The sequence below is a fragment of the Phyllostomus discolor genome, chromosome 2 (genome assembly GCF_004126475.2).
Source record: "Phyllostomus discolor isolate MPI-MPIP mPhyDis1 chromosome 2, mPhyDis1.pri.v3, whole genome shotgun sequence".
Taxonomy (NCBI): Eukaryota; Metazoa; Chordata; class Mammalia; order Chiroptera; family Phyllostomidae; genus Phyllostomus; species Phyllostomus discolor.
Genome location: NC_040904.2, coordinates 8,424,410 through 8,441,424, shown reverse-complemented (window position 1 = coordinate 8,441,424; position 17,015 = coordinate 8,424,410). Strand labels below are relative to the sequence as shown.

Here is a 17,015-nt window from a genome sequence, read left to right as displayed (position 1 = left end):
GAAGGAAGCCCAGCTCTCCCACAAGCATTCTGCTTTGCCAGCAGCAGCTACCTTTAATTTTGGGTGTAGGTTCATCCTTGTTTGAACAGGAAGTGGGTTTGGGTCAGCATTCTCCTAGTTTGTTAAGCCTCCTGCCTATCTCTTCCTCATAGATAAACATAGCTGCTCCTTTAAGACAGTCAATTAGTTGTTCCATTTATTTACAAATATTGATTGAGCACTGACTTCATGCCGGGTATTGTGCTGCAAGTTGGGACGACAGTGACCTGCAAAACTAGGTATCAGGTCCCTGTTCTTGTGGTGTTTGTAGTCTGGTGACAGACGTTAAACAAGTAATCATGGAGTTGTGAATGCAAACAGTGCAAGGTCAGGGAAACCTTCCCTCATTAAGTGAGGGCTCCACTGGTATGAAACGGAGTGACTGGAATTAACTAGGGACAGTGAAAAGATGGGGTGGTGGGGAGATCGTTGCAGGCAGGCAGAAAAGAGCATGTGCTAAGGGCCCGTGTCTAGTAAGGGCGTTGGGCCAACGAACTGGAGGGGCAGTCATGGCCTGAGCACGAGAAGGGAAGGCTGCCGCAGGTTGGAGCCAGACCGCATATAGTTTCACAGTGCACGGTTGGGATTTCGTGTTTATATTGAGAGCAATGAGAAACCACTTTTGGGGTTCAGCAGGGGGGGTGAAACGATCGGACGTATGGCGCAAAAATCTCTCTCTGGCTGTAGTGTGAGAAGTGGGTCTCTGGGTAACAGAAGATGTGGAGTTCCAGCAGCAGGACTGTTGTGGTTTGGGTGATGGCAAAAGGCACGGAGATGGAGCGAAGGGGCGTCCAGGAGAGAAATTTGAGTAAATGAAGAGTGTGTAATACGGGGACCACGAGTCCCGAGAAATCTGTTCAACTGGTGACTGGCGATGCCACTCTATTAGCAACAATTAGTTGTCGCATTTATTTACTTAGCAAATATTGATCGAACCCTATCTTGGGTTGAAAACTAGCACCCGGGGCGCCCATGGCTTGTCTCAGTGCACAGGTTACGAGGGCTCCCTTCCCGCAACCTTAGCTCTGGGCCCGCCTCAGACGCGCACGCCGACACCACGTCCTGGACCTGGATCTTAACTCCATCCCTCACATTTCTTGAAGGACTATTTACTGAGAACCGAGCAGGTCCAGATACAGCAACAAGAAAGATCCCGAAAGGTCCTTACTCATTTTGGAGGAAAAGACCCACATTAAGCAGCGTTACCATGTGTGGCGTGTAAGTTCCACCCCAACAAACTGGGTGAGCAACACACCCAGACCTGCCGAGAAACGAAACCAGGTTTACTGGACGGAGCGAGCGCGCGGCGAACGTTCTGCGCATGCCCCGGGCTGCAGCTTCCGCGGCGGCGGACCGGGATTACGTCACCTTGAGGCGTCCGCGCAAACGTCACTTTCCGGCGCCGTCAGGAAGAGGCGCAGGACTACGCACGTGGGTAGAGGCGAGAGGACCCGGCCGATGGCTAGTTCCGCGGGGCTGGCGCTATGCGGGCAGGCGGTGGTGGTGCGGGGAGGCAGCCAGTTCCTGGCCACTAGCACTGCAAGCAGGTGAGGGGTCTGGGCTTGCAGCAGTGAACCGATGCTGCGGGTGCGCGTCCGGGCCTGGAGACCCCAGTTTCCCTGAGGTGCCCCGCAGGAGTCCCGCCACTGCCTTCAGGCCTCTGCTGCCGCCCCGGCCCGGCTGCGTGCCTGCGCCGCCCTAGAGTGTCAGTCCTTTCAGCCCTTCTGCCAAGAACCGCTCCAAGAGCTCCGATCGCTCCCTGCCTAGGGCCCCGCCCCCTCGGGGACCTGTCTGGGGCTCTCTTTGCAGAGATCTGCCGAGTCTAGGCGGGGCCCGGTTACTGGGGAACAAGGAGGGCCAGGCTGGGGCCATTGCGGCATCCTGGGCACGCCCTCCAGGCCCGAACGTAGGAGGAAGGCGCCCCGGCCTGCCTCGTTGCAGGGATTTACTATTTGGGAAATACTGGGGTTTACTGATCTCCGGGCGCACTCCCTCATCTTGCAGTGGGACCTGCTGCCTCATATGCCCTTCAGCATCCGTCGACCCCTTGCTCTACTTACTCTTCAGCAGTCGAAGGTCTTAATGCTACAACTCCTTCCTCGAGGGTGTGGAGGCCGCTGCACTCAGCTCCCTGGTGGCCAGTCACACGTTTCTGCTTTTGCTTTTCCCCAATTTAACCCTCCTTCCTTATCGTTCCCCAGTGTGTACACTATGCCCGGGATTTTTAAATTAGGAAATGTTTGTTGCTCTAGTAGGCTTGCCTCAGGAGCCTCATGGGTATTAGCCGTTGTCAGTGACTGACCCTTGTTTCTTATCCCAGGGATTCCATTCTCGCACGTGAAACAGATGACGTGTCTAGCAGGTGCACCGGCAGCGTCAATGTTCAGTGGTTGGCTTCAGAAAGCCACCTCGGTGTTAAATTACGGTTTTTGCACAAAGTTTACTCACAAACCTGGCATGTATCCCAGATTCCTTTGCAGGGGCATCCAACCTTTTGGTGGCTCTGGGTCACACTGGAAGAATTGTCTTGGGCCACACATTAAATGCGCTGCAACACATAATCACACACACCCACACATACACCTCGTAATGTTTTAAGTAAGTTTATGATTTTGTGTTGGGCCACATTCTTAGCCATTCTGGGCCTCATACGGGCTGCAGGTTGGACATCCTGGAAGAGGATCCCAATAGCTAACACGTGGCACAGGGAGACACCCATGTGCTTGCTTTACTAGCGGCCGGCACCGTTTCTGACTTGGGGGACTATTTCTCTTTTCTATGCTTCAGTGTTCCATGCGAAAAGAGTTTAAAGTACAGTCCCTTTAGGCTGTAAGTTTGTACAAGATGCCTCCCCTTTTCCAGGCACTGGGGGTGGGAGTAGGGTAAGCCGCAGAGAACTTCGGGTCTGGTGGGAGAGACAGTTGGCGCCTGTATTGGTTGGTGCTTGGCAGTCATGGGAGCTTTTTTCGGTAGGTGAGACATTTTTCCCAAGCAGGAAATGGTGGTTTTAAATTTGGGTACAGAATACCCGCCGCAAATAGTATCAGAACACAGTTTCATCCAACAGAACCATTTTGTCCTAGTGCCTGCGAGAATAGTGCATTACTTCTTGTTGAGTTTTTGTTCTCGCTTATGTTCCTAAGCTGATTTGTATACAGAGCTGTGCCAGTTGTACACAGCAACTCTGAACAGATAAGGCCAAATAAAGCTCCTCGACTGTTCCCTGAAGTGTAGTGTACATAGACTGGACAGTTTCCCGTTGTGGGTAAGACCTTTAGAATACTTTTCTGTTCCAGGGATGTAAAAGAAATGAGTGTTTTTATGAGCAAAGCACTCCTTTTAAAGTCCTTCTGTTGTTTTTCCTCAGTGATGATGACAGCCTCTTCATGTATGATTGCGGTACTGCGGAAAAGAAGCCACAGAAAGATAAAGGGTGAGACGAGGGGGGAGTGTGTTCAGGGCTCGAGTCATGGTTTGACCGGTGGGACCTGGGAACCTACGAAGGAGTCGTCCTGTCGCTGGAGTCTGCATTTCTCTTCACCTCGCTGTGTGGATAAACCACCCCAGGAAAGAACTGGGGGGGGGGGGGGCGCTAATTTTCAAATTAGGCATTAAAAATATTAGGACTTTTCAAAAGAATTTATTTCTATCAGTAATGATTTTATTGGCATGTTGAAATAATGCCGTCAGTTTCAAGGGCATTGGGGGCAGCCGTATGAAATTAACTTTGGCTCATTGACAAGTAAGAAAAGCAGAGTGTGGTGATTTTATACGGTGACTTTCTTTAGCAGAATTGATCTTATGGCTCATTTATTTTTTAAAAACTTGTTTTAATCTTTGTCTCTAGTCTTTTAAATTTAATTTTATTTTTTTAGATTTTATTTATTTTTAGAGAAGGGGGAAGGGAGGGAGAAAGAGAAGGAGAGAAACATCCATCAGTTGCCTCTCGCACGCCCCCAACCAGGGACCCAGCCCACAGCCCAAGGCCTGTACTGCAGTTGGGAGTTGGACTGGAGGCCCTTTGGTCTGCTGGACGTTGCTCATCCCATTGAGCCACACCAGCCAGGGCCCTGCCTCTAGTCTTGAATTAGTGCACGGCCATGACGGAGTGGGCCATATGGTCATGGAAGGTCCTCACTGAGAGGTTTTTTCTGTTTAGGTTTTACTGCTTAAGCATGAGAACTATGCGACTCTCCCCATGTCCCCTGAGTAGGTCCGATATGTCGGCTACGTGAACCTCACGGCATTTCCTGCCTTGGCTCACGATTCAGGCGAACGAGGCTGGCCTGGAGGAGCGCAGCCGCGTGGACTCCGGCGAGGCCTCACCGTTCCCGTCTCTTTCTCAGGGAGGACGGGCAGCCTGTGGAGAAGGGGAGTGACACGATCCTGGCGTCCACCTTCTCCACGTCTGGAAGCTATTTTGCTTTAACTGATGACAGTAAGCGTCTGATTCTTTTCCGTACAAAACCATGGCAGTGTCTGAGTGTCAGGTATGAAATGCTAACGTTGGATAATTACATTGTCAAGAACACAGCTTACACCTGCATGCCAGTAGCAGTAGCGACAGTAACAATCATAGTCTGCAACTAACACACAGCACCAGTCATTTGCCCAGGGCCCGTGACGGGGGTGGGGGCACTGTCATCTGCTGGCAGGCAGTCTGGAAGCTGATCCCACTCAGACTGGAAGGGCAGAGCCAGGTCCTGGACCCGGTCACTTTGGCTCCAGAGTCGGTGGAGCTGACTGTGAACCCAGTCACCCCGTGAAGGGAGGGGAAAGTGCTGAGACCCTGCTTAGGCTAAAGATTGCTGTGGCCCTGGCCTTCCCCTGGGGCAGGCCAGTCCTGCCTTATGACCTGCCCTTTCCCTCCCCCCTGCTACCCGACTCCCAGACCCAACCCCCGAGCCCACTCTGCAGAGCCAGGCTGCGCGCCAGAACCGTTGCCGGGCGGAAGGGAGCCTGAGCAGCCCAGAGCCCCCGTCTGGCGCGAGACAAAGGGCCACAGTGTGGAGCCGAGTGGAAACTCGGTGCCGTGGGGGGTGTGGGAAAGGGGACGTTGGGTTCCCCCTGCGCTGGGCGAGGTCCTTGGAAGCCAAGCGCAGCACTCCGGGAGGACTGTGCCAGCTGCTGCTCCGGAGAGCTGTGGCCAGGCTGTCACAGCCGCTGAATTAGCCCACTGGAGCCAGCAGAGGCCGCTGTCGGAGCCACAGAACCGGGAGGGGTTTGATGGATCTTGCCCCGGGCCTGACTGACTGTCTCTGTTTCGTCATTTTTCTCACCATGTTTACGTATCGTGTCTCCTCCTGCGATCCTCCGGCCTTTTCTGTCCGTTTGTCCCTCTGGCCCTGAGAAGCACAGGGTCCTGTCTGGATGCGTGCTGGGAAATCATTTCTTTAGGCTTCAGTGGCCATTTCAAGCCAACGTCTGGAACAGTGTGTGCCGGCCAGCTGGTGCCACCCCAGACGCGTGGCTGACAGATCGGTCGCAGGATCTGGTGCCGGCCTGTGTCAACCCGTGTCCCCCAGCCTTGGGCGTCTCTCTGGCCTCCCAGGACCGTGGTGAGGAGGTGCACGGCCCTGACGTTCACAGCTTCTGAGGAGAAGGTTCTGGTGGCGGACAAGTCTGGGGACGTTTACTCCTTTTCAGTGCTGGAGCCACACGAATGCGGCAGACTTGAACTTGGGCACCTGTCGATGCTACTGGATGTGGTATGTGGTCAGGCTCAGGTGGGGCGGGGGTGGGGGCGGGAGGGCCGCCCTGAGTGTCCGCGTGGGAGTGGGCTCTCCCATAGCGGGGCAGCCCTCTGCAGGTTTGGGGGCAGAGGGAGTGGAGCCCTGGAAAGTGAGGGCGAGTGAGGAGGGGCTGTTGGTTCTGGGTGGGAGGGGGGCCTGGGTTGGGGTGATGGTGGAGGGGCGTGAGAAGAACACGCACGGCCAGGACCTGGTCAGGGTTTGCTCTTGGTGCTTCTCGGGCATCACCGTGGTGTTGCCCTTGAGCCGGGAGCCGTCCGGCCGCAGGCACCGAGAGGCCCAGCCACGGGTGGTGGAGCTGGGGTGAGTCCCCACTGGGACACGCAGATGTGACGGGGGGAGGGGTCAGGACCTGGTGACCGGCTGGACACGGGGCCGTGTGAAATGGGAAGGAGGGGGCGGCGCCTCGGGCGCTGGAGACGGGCAGGCGGAGGCGGTGATGAGTGGTGTTGAGCGGGCGTCTGCCTGGACAGGGAGTGGGGGGGCTGGAGAGGAGGGGTCCGAGGGGTGGCGGGAGCGGAGCGGCACAGGCTGTCCCGTGAGTGGACCTGCCCTTCCTCACCCTCGCACGCAGGCCGTGAGCCCCGATGACCGCTACGTCCTCACCGCTGACCGGGACGAGAAGATCCGGGTGAGCTGGGCCTTGGCGCCGCACAACATCGAAGCCTTCTGCCTGGGGCACACCGAGTGAGTCTGCCTCCCTCCACTGCCCGCCTCCCGGGGCGGGGCTCGGGTGTAAGCCCGGAGTGGGCCCTTCGTCCGGGGAGATGCTGGCTGAGCCTGTGAGCCTTGAGGGAGGAGGAAACCACCCCGTGTGTGGCTTCCCAGCAAAGCGAGCGCTCTCAGCGGGCCAGACCCTGTGGCGGCGTGACCGTCAGGATCTCCTGCTGTCACGTGTGTCACGTGTGCCAGGGAGAGTTTTCTTACTGGGGCCGAGGCCTCAGACCCCAGTGTCCCGTCACCCTGGATGGCGCTGGCCGCCCGCCGGCAGGGTCCGTGTGCGTCAGCTGAGAGCCCCCCATGCGGAGTGGGTGCTCCACGTCTGTTACCCACCACCTGCGGTGGCTGGGGGCTTGTTCAGGAACACCCCGCTTGCTCGGTGTAGACACCGGCAGTGGTGAGCAGTCATCAGGTGGGGGCGAGGGACATACTCAAGCAGTTTTCCTGTCCCTGAGTTAAAAAGCCTCTGCGCCCAGGCAGTTGTCGCTTCGTGGTCTCTGACCTGTGCGCGGGAGCGCTCTCTGCAGGTGAGTTTTGGCATTCTGTAAGGGAGGCGTCTCGGAGCAACGCTCTCTTCTCAGGCAGAGGGCTAACTGCAGTGTACACAGAGGAAGACCAGTTTGACTGGCCGAGATAATTAAAGTCACGTTATTTGCGGCAGTGGGAGACTTTGGGGGCATGTTGCTAGGTTCTGAGGTTGCTCCTGCTTCCTCGATTTTGAATGGATGGTACAGATGACCTTTAGAAAGGCCGACGGCACTGAGTTTGCACGTCACGACAGCTTGTTCGGGTTTTTATTCTGGTCCCTAGTCCGCACTCGCAGTTCCTACCGCCCGCCAGTCCTCCAGCCCTTCCTTGCCTGTCGCTGTGCGTTGCTGGGGCCTCTGGACCCCACCCGGCACCCCTCCACCTCGGTGTCTTTGCACGTGCGGCTTGCACTGACGGGCACAGTCTTCCTCATGGTGCCGCACCCGGTGTCCCCCTTCCTCTGCTGCCTGTCCCCTGCCGTCCCAGGAAGGCCCCCCTGCCCCCCCCACCCCCCAGCATGCTTCTCAGCCTGTGCCATCCAGTTCAGGAGCCACGGCAGGTCAGTCTGAAGTGAGACACGCCCGTCGTGCAGAACACCAACGTCAGAGACTTAGTGTGAAAGGGGATGCAAAAATGGCTGTCATTAATGAGTTGCACTGGTTGCAGATTGAAACAGTAGGATTTTGGACATAAGGAGTGACGTAAGAGCGTAGCACGGGGGTTCACGCCACCTGTGTCTCTTTTGTCTGGTGGCGTGGTCACCCATAGCCGCTTGAAGATGACCCCGGTGCTGTGTTTCTGCCGGCCAGCGCTGTGCAGAGCCCTTTGCCGACATTCCCCGTCCCTGACCTGTCTCTCTGGTCCCCTCGCCGGGCAGGGCCTCCGTTGCTCTTGCCTGCCGCTGTCTCCGGTCCTCGGCACAGCAACTGGCAGGTGCTCAGCAGGTGCTTCCGTGAGCGCGTCACGGCTCATCAGCGAATTTTAAGAATCTCCTTTAGAAGCGGCAGAAACTGGTTGCCGCTTCTTTCCTGGTGAGTCCGAGGTGACTCCCATCCTGAGCCTTCGTGGTGGACACGGGCTGCGGTGGTCCCGTGACTGCGCTGCCCCTTTTTTAGTGGAGCTCCCGAGATGAGAGCCTTCCAGAAGGCAACCTGGTGGGGGGCTGCGGCCAGGGAGGGCAAGAGGGCACGGCCCCTTCTGAGGGGTCCCCGGGGCTTGTGCGTTAGGGGGCCGATCACATCCCCCTCACAGGGACCAGAGGCTGGTTTCCCACTGCCCTGCCTGAGCCAGTGTCTGGGGAGAGACGGTTCCTCGGGCCAAAGGACAGCTGGTCTGATTCTGGCCTCTGGGCAGTATGGCCGCTCCTCCGTCTCCACTGTCTCCCGGGTCTCTGCCTGGGGGCTCGACGGCAGGGCCCATCAGTGCGAGTCTCTGGGGGGTGGGCTGAGGGGCTGCGCGCAGGGCAGCCAGGAGTAGCAAGCGCACACCGTGGGTCCCCCCAGCAGGCGTGGCCGGGGACTTCGCCGGGCCTGCGGGCCGTCCTCCGTGGGGGCCGTGGTGTTGCTCCCCCCGGCTCCCTCGTCACCCTCCACATGGCCGCCTATTTGTGTCAGCTGCAGTTGGCGTCAGGGTCAGGGGGCGGGAGGCTTCTCGGCGAGGTGACAGTGCTCGAGGTGTCACAGCGGCACTGGAACCCCAGGTCACCCTGCTTCTCCTTGTGCCGCAGGTTTGTGAGCCGCATCTTTGTGGTGCCCGACCACCCGGAGCTGCTGCTGTCCTCGTCCGGGGTGAGCGTGCCGCCCCGCCCCCCCCCCCCCCCCCCCCCCCCCGGGGTCCTCTCTGTCGGTGCTGGGACCCAGCAGGGGCTTGTCTTTTGTTCCCGGCTGTGGCTCTGTGGCTCCGAAGCCAGCGTGCTCCTCACTGGTGGCCGCCCACTAGGTGGTGCTTGTTTTCTGCATTTCAGAGCCGGCCGGGCCTCGCTCCTGGCCTGTGACTGCGAGCTCGGGTCTGTGTGCATGTAGGTGCACGTCTGTGTGTGTGCAGAGCTAGAGTGGGTGTGCAAGGAGCCCGTTCTGAGGGCTGCTGTTGCCTCTGTGATAACATCGTGACCTCGGTTCAGACAGTTGGGAGAGGAACCTCTGTGTGAGCCGCACAGGGACCTGGGCTCCGTCCCCCCTGCTGCTGACGCACACTCAGTAGCCCCACGTGTGTCTCCTTGTGCGAATGCCTGGTCTTTGATGTGCCTGTGTGTGTGTGCGTGTGTGTGTGCGTGTGTGCATGCCTGCCCTGAGTACAGCCTGGCCTGTGACATCCGGTGGCCATGTGTCCTTTGCCCACTTTGCCATGTGGGGCCACCTGTTTTTTGTAATGCCTTGCGTGAGCTCTTTAGAGCAAAGAGCTGCCGGGTGGGAAGGGTGCCCTGGTTGTCCCAGAGTTACCGTCCCCGTGACCCGGTGGAAGCCCGTGTGCCTGTGGGGGTGCCCGCCCCGCAGGGGCGCTGACCCCTCCCTGTGCGCAGGACTGCACCCTGAGGCTCTGGGAGTACAGGCGCGGGCGCGAGCTGCACTGCTGTCACCTGGCCAGCCCGCAGGAGCCAGCGGGCCCCTGGAGCGACAAGGTAACCTCGTTTGTCTCTGGTTGTGGGGGCTGGCGGGGCGCCTCGCCGGTCACTCGCCTTGTGAAAAGAATGTTTTACATTGGAAACACTTCTTCGCTGTTAGTGCAGCTGCAATTCTTCCAGCTTGGGAGAAATCACGTATTTCAAATTCTGAAGGCAGCTAGTCAGTGAGGGGGAAATAATTTGTGTCTCACCACGCTTGCATTTGTGCGGTTAGTTTACAGGAAGGCCCCCGATCCCCTTGGAGATGGAAGAAACAGCGGGGCAGAGGGCCTGGCTGTGCGTCTGTCAGCCGGGCAGCCTCTGTCGTCCATCAAGGACCAATCTTAGGGTCCCCTCAGGTCAGGTCACCTGGGCCTTCGTTGCCAAGGAGATTTTCAGTGGTGGGGGGTGGTATGGGCTGCCTTTCAGGGTCCCCAGGGTTCTGTGCTCATGCACACCCAGCTCGGATGCTCCTGAGTTGGTTCTGTGCAGCCTGGGTCCCGGTCAGTCACACGTGGACGGCCCGCCAGGGCCTGGTGGGGAGGGACGAGGGCTCCCCAGTTGTGTCTCTTTAGGCCTGCAGGGGTGGGTGCCCTCTGCCTGTCCCCAGGGATGCCATGCGCGGTCCCTTTCGGTCCCCACTTGGGACCCCGCCAGCCCTGGGGAGCCCGGCTCTCCCTGGTGCCTCACAAGGCCTGGGTGTGGAGTGAAGGGCTTGCTGCCCGGTCCTGGCTTGCTTGGCTGCTTGTTTCCGCTGTCCACTCTGGTGGCGTTCTCACTGGGTCTCACAGCCGGTAGGCTGAGGCCGAGCCTGACTCAGGGCAGGGCCCCGGGACCCCCAGCCACGTGCCTGCAGCGGCCGCCTGGTCAGTGGCTCCAGCTGCTCTGGTTGCCCGTGGGTGCCTCCTGTCTGGGCTTCTGCAGCTGTGGAAGTTGTAGCAAAGAGAGGCCTGGTTAGTTATGGCCGCCCGTTATCTTTGTGCCCTCACTTAACCTGGTGCCCCGGCACTGAGGCCGGTGGGGGTCCTCTCTAAGAGGGGGGAGAGCAGACGGTTGGTAGGGAGGGCTGAGGACGAGCAGGCTTCCGACCTGCTCAGTGCATCCGGCCTCCAGGAGCAGAGGGCAGCCCTGCTCCGGCCGGGGGAGTGCCAGGCCCTTCCTCGTCGGCCTCTGTCGGCCGGTATCCAGCGTTTGACCCCCACTGTGTCTGACCTGAACAGTCCCCTCCTTCCCCCTCCTGTTCTCCGTGCCCTTCTGCCTTTGCTTTTTGACCGACTCTGCTGGCTTCAGAGAGACGTCCCACAGTCCGGGACGGCCAGGGCCACGGGGGGTGGGTAGGGGGGCCCTGCCGTGGGCCGCGGGATGCTGGAGTGACTGTGAAGCAGGTGGGCAGTGGTTGGCAGAAAGGCCCGGCGTCGTCTTCCCTTCCTCCTTCCTGGGCCACCCGTGGGCGCCGCCAGTCTGCCAGCAGCGTGTGCTCCCAGCGGGCGCAGAACAGTGGGCGGTGGGTCCCCGACACGCAGTTGATCCGCTGCCCCCTTTCAGAGGTTCGCCGCGTCCAGGATCACTTACTGGAGCCGGGACAGCTGGGTGGCCCTGCTGTGTGACTGGTAAGCTCGCTGTTCTCCCCCCCCACCCCCCCACCCCCCACAGCTGGTAGGGGGCACGACACAGGCCGCCTTCCCAGCTCGGGAGGTCTGCTCAGCGTGCGGGTGCTGCAGCAGCCTGCAGGGGGCTCCCTTCCCGAGGGCTGTGGCGTGTGGCTGCGGTCCCTTTGTGCTGGCGTTCTCGACAAGCTCCTCACATCCACCGTTCACAGCAGCAAGACTCGCGTGTGTGACCGAATCCCACCCGGGGGGGTCAGTGGTGGTGGAATCGGCCTCGGTCAGTCCCGCCTGAGGGCCAGTGGTGGATGACACGGATTCAGGCAGCACACGGCACTCGGCGGCTTCCTCCTGAGTGTCCTCTCTGTGGCTCCTCCTCGCTGGTCCCGTAACAAACAGGTCCTGGGAGGCATCTCAGCTTGTCTTAGAAATGAGGGCGCAGGCTTCGGGAGGCTAACTGTGCTGGCCCGGAGGTGTGCCGCCTGCCCGGCCCCCTCCGCCCCCCTGCAGGCGGAAGGGCCGTCTTCCCCACACCGCCCCGTTTGCTGTCGCTGCCGCACATGTTGCCCCAGGACTTGGTGATGTGGGCGTTTCTTACCTCTTGGCCTGTGGCCCAGAGCTCTGGGAGCGCTCAGCAGGTGCTCCTAGCTCAGGGTAGCCGAGACGTTGACGAGGGCCAGGTCCCCGGCACGGGCGGGCCTGGGCTGCGAGCCGTCGGGCCGGGCTGCGGGAGTTGTGACGCGCTCCCTCTTTCTCGTGGGAAGCCTCCCCGTGGTCTGCATCTTCCGGCTGGACGCCCCCGGTCGGCAGCTGGTCTGCAGACAGCAGCTGTCTTTCCAGCACCGAGTGTGGGACGTGGCTTTCGAGGAGAGCCAGGGGCTGTGGGTGCTGCAGGACTGCCGGGAAGCCCCGCTCGTGCTCTGCAGGCCTGTGGACGGCCGGTGGCAGGTGGGTCGTGCTGGGTCCCCGCTGTCCCCTGAGCCTGGGGTGGGCGTGGGCCCCAGCTGTCACGCCGTTCCTCTTGGTCACACCTTGGTGCCAGAGGGTGTATCCTGGGTTGAGGAGGTCGTGGGGCCAGGGAGCTGGGACACTGGCCGGCGTGTCATGGAGCCTGCAGAGGGCTTTTGGGGACCCCCATCTGGCATGCTTTCTCTGTGCCTGTCCTGGTCACACCGGTCCTTTTAGCAGAGAGGCAGAGGCTTGGTGTGTGTCCTTGATGTCTGCCGTGTAGCATGGCCTTGGCCTAGGGCACTGGTCCCACTGGTTAGGGGAGCCCCCGGGTGTGGCGGAAGGCCTGCGAGCCGAGCAAACCTGAGCCTTCTTTGGGTCGGTCCCCCCCACTGACAGAGTGGACACGTGCTTGCCCTCCTGTCCTGCATCTCGCAGGACCGCCGTGGCCGCAGATCTTTGCGGACCTCCATGTCCTCTGCAGTTGCGCGCTGGGCTGGCTGCTCCGGAGAAAGCTCTGAGCCTTTCAGGTCGTGTTACAGGAAAGGTGGCAGTGCACAGAGCGCCACCGGCCGGCCCCTGGCAGGCCCGCCAGGCTTCGTAGATAAAGTCACACGTGACATGCCAGCACGTGAAATGCCGGCAGCCCTCACGTCGTGGGTGTTCATCCTGATGAGAGGCGGCGGCCGCTGGGCTCGGTCAGCCGGCTGCACTCGGCTTTCATGGAGCGGTCACTCGCCTCTTCCGGGGCCCGCAGCGCTGCCCGTTACCGCGCCAGCAGCACCTGCTGACACAGGTTCCCCCTTTGCCTCCCAGACTGTCCCTGAGACGGCCGCGGTGCAGAGGGTCAGTGCTCACCTTCACAGGAACTGGGCCATGCTGGAAGGTGAGGGCGCCACGGCCACGGCCACGGACGGAGCCGTCATTCTGGGAGGGTCTGCGATGAAACCCGTCTCCAGCGCGGGTTGTGGGGAGGCTCGGGGAAGAGAGTGCGGGGAAGGCAAGTTGACTTTGAGAATCGCGAAGGGTGAGAGAGCCTCGGGGACTGGGAGGTCGCCCGTGCTGGGCAGACGGAGGTCACGTGTGGGGGCACAGACCTGTGCGTCACTGACGGGCCCGTGGAGTTTCCCACCAGGTGAGTGGTCTCAGGAACAGCCAGCTTTCGTGCTCTGTTAGAAGCAAGTCTGGGGTCCCGCTGATGTGGCCGCCAGGAGTGGGCCCCCTGGGGGCCGACGTGGAGAAGGGCCGGAAGCCCACAGAGAACTCCGGGTGGTCGCCGGGCCCATTCCCTGCTGCGGGAGGGCCTCCCGGGCCCGCCAGGTCCTGCCGCCAGAGGTGGCGTCCCGAGTCACTGTCTGTGCTGTGCCGTTCCTCCCGCACAGGCTCTGCCGGCGTGAACAACGGCTTCAGCGGTCTGTACAAGGCCACCTTTGACAACATGGCCACTTACCTGGAGAAGAAGGAGGAGAGGCTGCAGCAGCAGCTGCGGAAGAAGCGACACAAGAACCCGCCCCCTGGGCCCAACAGGCAGACCAAGAGGGCAAAGTCCGGGGAGGCGTCCTGGAGCGGCTAGTCCTGGCCCTGGCGTGGCTCATCCTGGTGCGGCTCGTCCTGGCTCGTCCTGGCTCTGGTGCGGCTCGTCCTAGCCCCCATGCAGCTCGTCCCAGCCCTGGTGCAGCTCGTCCCAGCCCTGGCGCGGCTCGTCCCAGCCTTGGCATGGCTCTTCCCAACCCTGGTGCGGCTCGTCCTAGTCCTGGTGCGGCTCGTCCGGGTCCTGGTGCAGCTCATCCTGGTCCTGGTGCGGCTCGTCCGGGTCCTGGTGCAGCTCATCCTGGTCCTGGTGCGGCTCGTCCCGGCCCTGGTGCAGCTCATCCTTGCCCTGGCACAGGTCATCCTAGTCCTGGTGCGGCTCGTCCTAGCCCTGGTGTGGCTTGCCCCAGTCCCGGTGCGGCTCGTCCTTGCCCTGGTTTGGCTCGTCCTAGCCTTGGTGTGGCTCATCCCAGCCCCGACGTGTGTCAGCCCAGGCCCCGCTGAGCTTGTCCTAGCCCTGGTATGTCTCATCCTAGTCCTGGTACGGCTCATCCAGCCTCGGAAGACAGATTTTTCTCTCCCCCATTGCCAGTAGCTCCTGGGAAGGAAAACGTGGACGTCACTGCCCACTTGGTGAGGGCCATGCAGCTCCGCAGACGCTGGGGCTGTCCCAGTGATGGGTGGTGTCCTGGGCTCCAGAGTGTCCTGTCGCTGACAGAGGCTCTGCTGAAGGCGCCCTGCTGCCACTGGGAGGCCGTACCGCGTACCGGCTCAGCTGGACACCCCGCCGGCGGGCAGCGGGCAGCCCGGGAGCCCTTCGCCTTCGCCTTCACGCTGGGGGGACGTGAGCTGTGTCCGCAGCGCCTGTTGGTTCCTCTGCTCTGTTCCATAAAGCCGCCCACGCTTGGCGCGCCTTCCCCCGGGGCACTCCACAAGCAGACGGTTTTACGCCGGCATGATGGGTGTTTTCCTTTTGTTCCTGTTGACGGGTTCTTCCAGGCAGCGGACTGCACCGTCCACCCTGGCGGCCACTCGCCATGGGGGGCCATCACAGCCCAGGCAGCGTGACGGGCGCGGCCCTGGCCACGTGCTCCATCCCCACGCGGCAAGGGGCTCCCGCTCGGCCGCAGGCGTGAGAGCTCGGCGGCCGTGCTGGCGGCGGAGCGGACTTGCTTCAGGACGCCAGGGCGCGGCAGCCAGGCTGGAGGCGCCGTCCACAGGGAGGTGGTTGCTGGCGTGTGTGCGTTGTTTTGACGTGAGCCCTGTGCACACGCCCCGGAGGACAGGGTGGCGGCCGGACCCCATCACCGGTCAGTGACGATGAGAGCTGCTCGCAGCTTCTGGGCATGTTCAGCAGCGACGCGTGGCACTAATTTCAAAATACATTGAGTAAAACCGGTTTTGACGAGTGTGCTGTTGGCGACCGCACCGTCCACTTTCGGTCTGAAGAAAGAGGTGACATGGGGTTCCCCCGGGTGCCGGGCAACAAGCCGTTCTGTGACACGGGCTGGAACGCTTCCCACTCTCCTCACGTGCCTTGCTTTCAGACGCGTGTCTGAAACACGCGTCTTGGTCCCAGTCATCTGGGCGCAGGGGCAGGTTGGGAGGAGCCCTGGGTTGGGGTGTGGAGGGGGTGGGGGTGTCTGAGGCCGGTCCTCTCGCCCACACACACCTGACAGGCAGTGACAGGCAGTGCAGGGTGGCGCCCAGTGGGGGAAGAAGGGTCAGGAGAGCGGAGCGGGGAGGCCCACGGTCATTTGTGTCTTCTGGTGGTTGCATCCACGTTACTTCCGTCCTTACCAAGGTCATACGTGGTTGGACAGACCACACTATGTGGACCGCTTGGCTGTGACCACGACCCATTCCACCTTTTCCTGCACCCCCCCCCCCCCCCCCCGCCGGTTCCTTTTCTACTGTGTGGGTCAGTCTCCATTCGCCCACACCGGCACCCTTGCTCCCCTCTGTCCCAGGACGCGAGGACTGCGTGGACTGCGGCTCCCGGTGGGTGTGGCCAGAGGAAGCCAGGCAGCTGGGGTGTTGGGGGAGGGAGAAGGGGGGCACAGCGCCCTCCTCTGCAGGGTCCCTCCTGCTGGGCTGCGTCCCGTCAGGACAGAGGCCTCTGGGGCTCCAGCCCCACTGGCGCCAGGGGCGGAGACAGCTTCCTTCTTGGTTCTGAAACCCTGTCCACGCCCCTGGGAGTAGTCCTTCCGTCACAGGTCCCGAACAGTCACCGGTGACAGGAGCCGTATTCCTGGGGAGGCCCTGACTGGTAATCGGGTCTTTCCTGACTTGTCCCCAGTTGTCCCAGAGACTTTCCTGGTTGGTAAACCCATGACAGCCGTATGTTGTTAATTAAAGGGTTTCACGACTCTTAACGCTTCATCTGGAACAGCACGTCCCCGATCTTCCGTGTCTGGCTTTTTAAGGAAGACAGGTCCACCGCCGTCTCACAATTTGCATCTCGAAGTCTTGGTTTTTTCCCTTAAGATTTTATTAAAGGAGGGAGAGAGGGAGAGAAACATCAATGTGTGGTTGCTTCTTATGTACCCCTCACCAGGGACCTGGCCCATAGCCCAGGCGTGTGCCCTGACTGGGAATTGAACTAGTGACCCTTTGGTTCGCAGGTCGGCACTCAGTCCACTGAGCCACACCAGCCAGGGCTCAAAGCAGTTTCCTGATTCGTCAGTTTTGCCTGTGGCCCTACTGTGGGAGCTGAGGACTTGGTTTTCTTATACACCCTTAATTGCATTTTTCCCTTTGTGTCGATTTTTTTTTTCTATTGTGCTTTGTTCCAACTCATTGATTTTTAAAAACTTGGCTATGTCATCTTTTTTAATTCTAAGGGTTCTGCTTTTTTCATGTTAAGCGCAGTATACACCTGGGAAGTGCACCTGGAATGCACAAACTGAAATGTCACCAACTGGACACACTTGTGTGACAGTCCCCACCAGAAACAGAGCATTTACCAACAGCCGAGAGGTCCCCCGGGCTCCTTCCAGCCTTTCACACTCCCTCTTCCCCGGTGAAGCCGGGGCTGATGAACAGATTAGTTTGCTTTGGCTCAACGTTCTGGATGAGATTCATCTGTGTTGTTGCACGGGCTGTAAGTGGTTCATTCTCATTGCTACATAGTATTCCCATATGTGGAGATACCACAAGGTATCCATTCTGTCAAGAGCATTTGAATAGTTTCCAAAGGGGCCGCCGTGAGCATTCTGGTCTTTGTCTTCTGGAACATATGCAAAGGTTTCTGTCCTGTGTGTATTTAGCAGTGGGATTGCCGGCTTGCAGTCGAGT

At 60.1% G+C, this 17,015-nt stretch overlaps 1 protein-coding gene across 1 annotated transcript; it reads left to right on the top strand.

The window, feature by feature from the left end:
• The first annotated feature begins 1,453 nt into the window (after positions 1-1,453).
• WDR4 (WD repeat domain 4) lies at positions 1,454-14,781 on the top strand. Its single transcript, XM_028504650.2, has 12 exons — positions 1,454-1,586; positions 3,407-3,472; positions 4,386-4,529; positions 5,591-5,747; positions 6,364-6,476; positions 8,764-8,824; positions 9,556-9,654; positions 11,182-11,246; positions 12,005-12,188; positions 13,005-13,074; positions 13,571-13,959; positions 14,275-14,781. Exons 1-11 carry the CDS (start codon positions 1,498-1,500, stop codon positions 13,759-13,761), a joined length of 1,239 nt encoding a protein of 412 aa, XP_028360451.1. The 5' UTR covers positions 1,454-1,497; the 3' UTR covers positions 13,762-13,959; positions 14,275-14,781.
• The last annotated feature ends 2,234 nt before the right edge of the window (positions 14,782-17,015 follow it).

Coding starts and splice junctions, on each gene's coding strand:
- WDR4 (XM_028504650.2), top strand. CDS start 1,498: ATGGCTAGTTCCGCGGGGCTGGCGCTATGCGGGCAGGCGGTGGTGGTG. Junction 1,587..3,406: donor GCCACTAGCACTGCAAGCAG/GTGAGGGGTCTG, acceptor GTTTTTCCTCAG/TGATGATGACAGCCTCTTCA. Junction 11,247..12,004: donor GTGGCCCTGCTGTGTGACTG/GTAAGCTCGCTG, acceptor TCTCGTGGGAAG/CCTCCCCGTGGTCTGCATCT.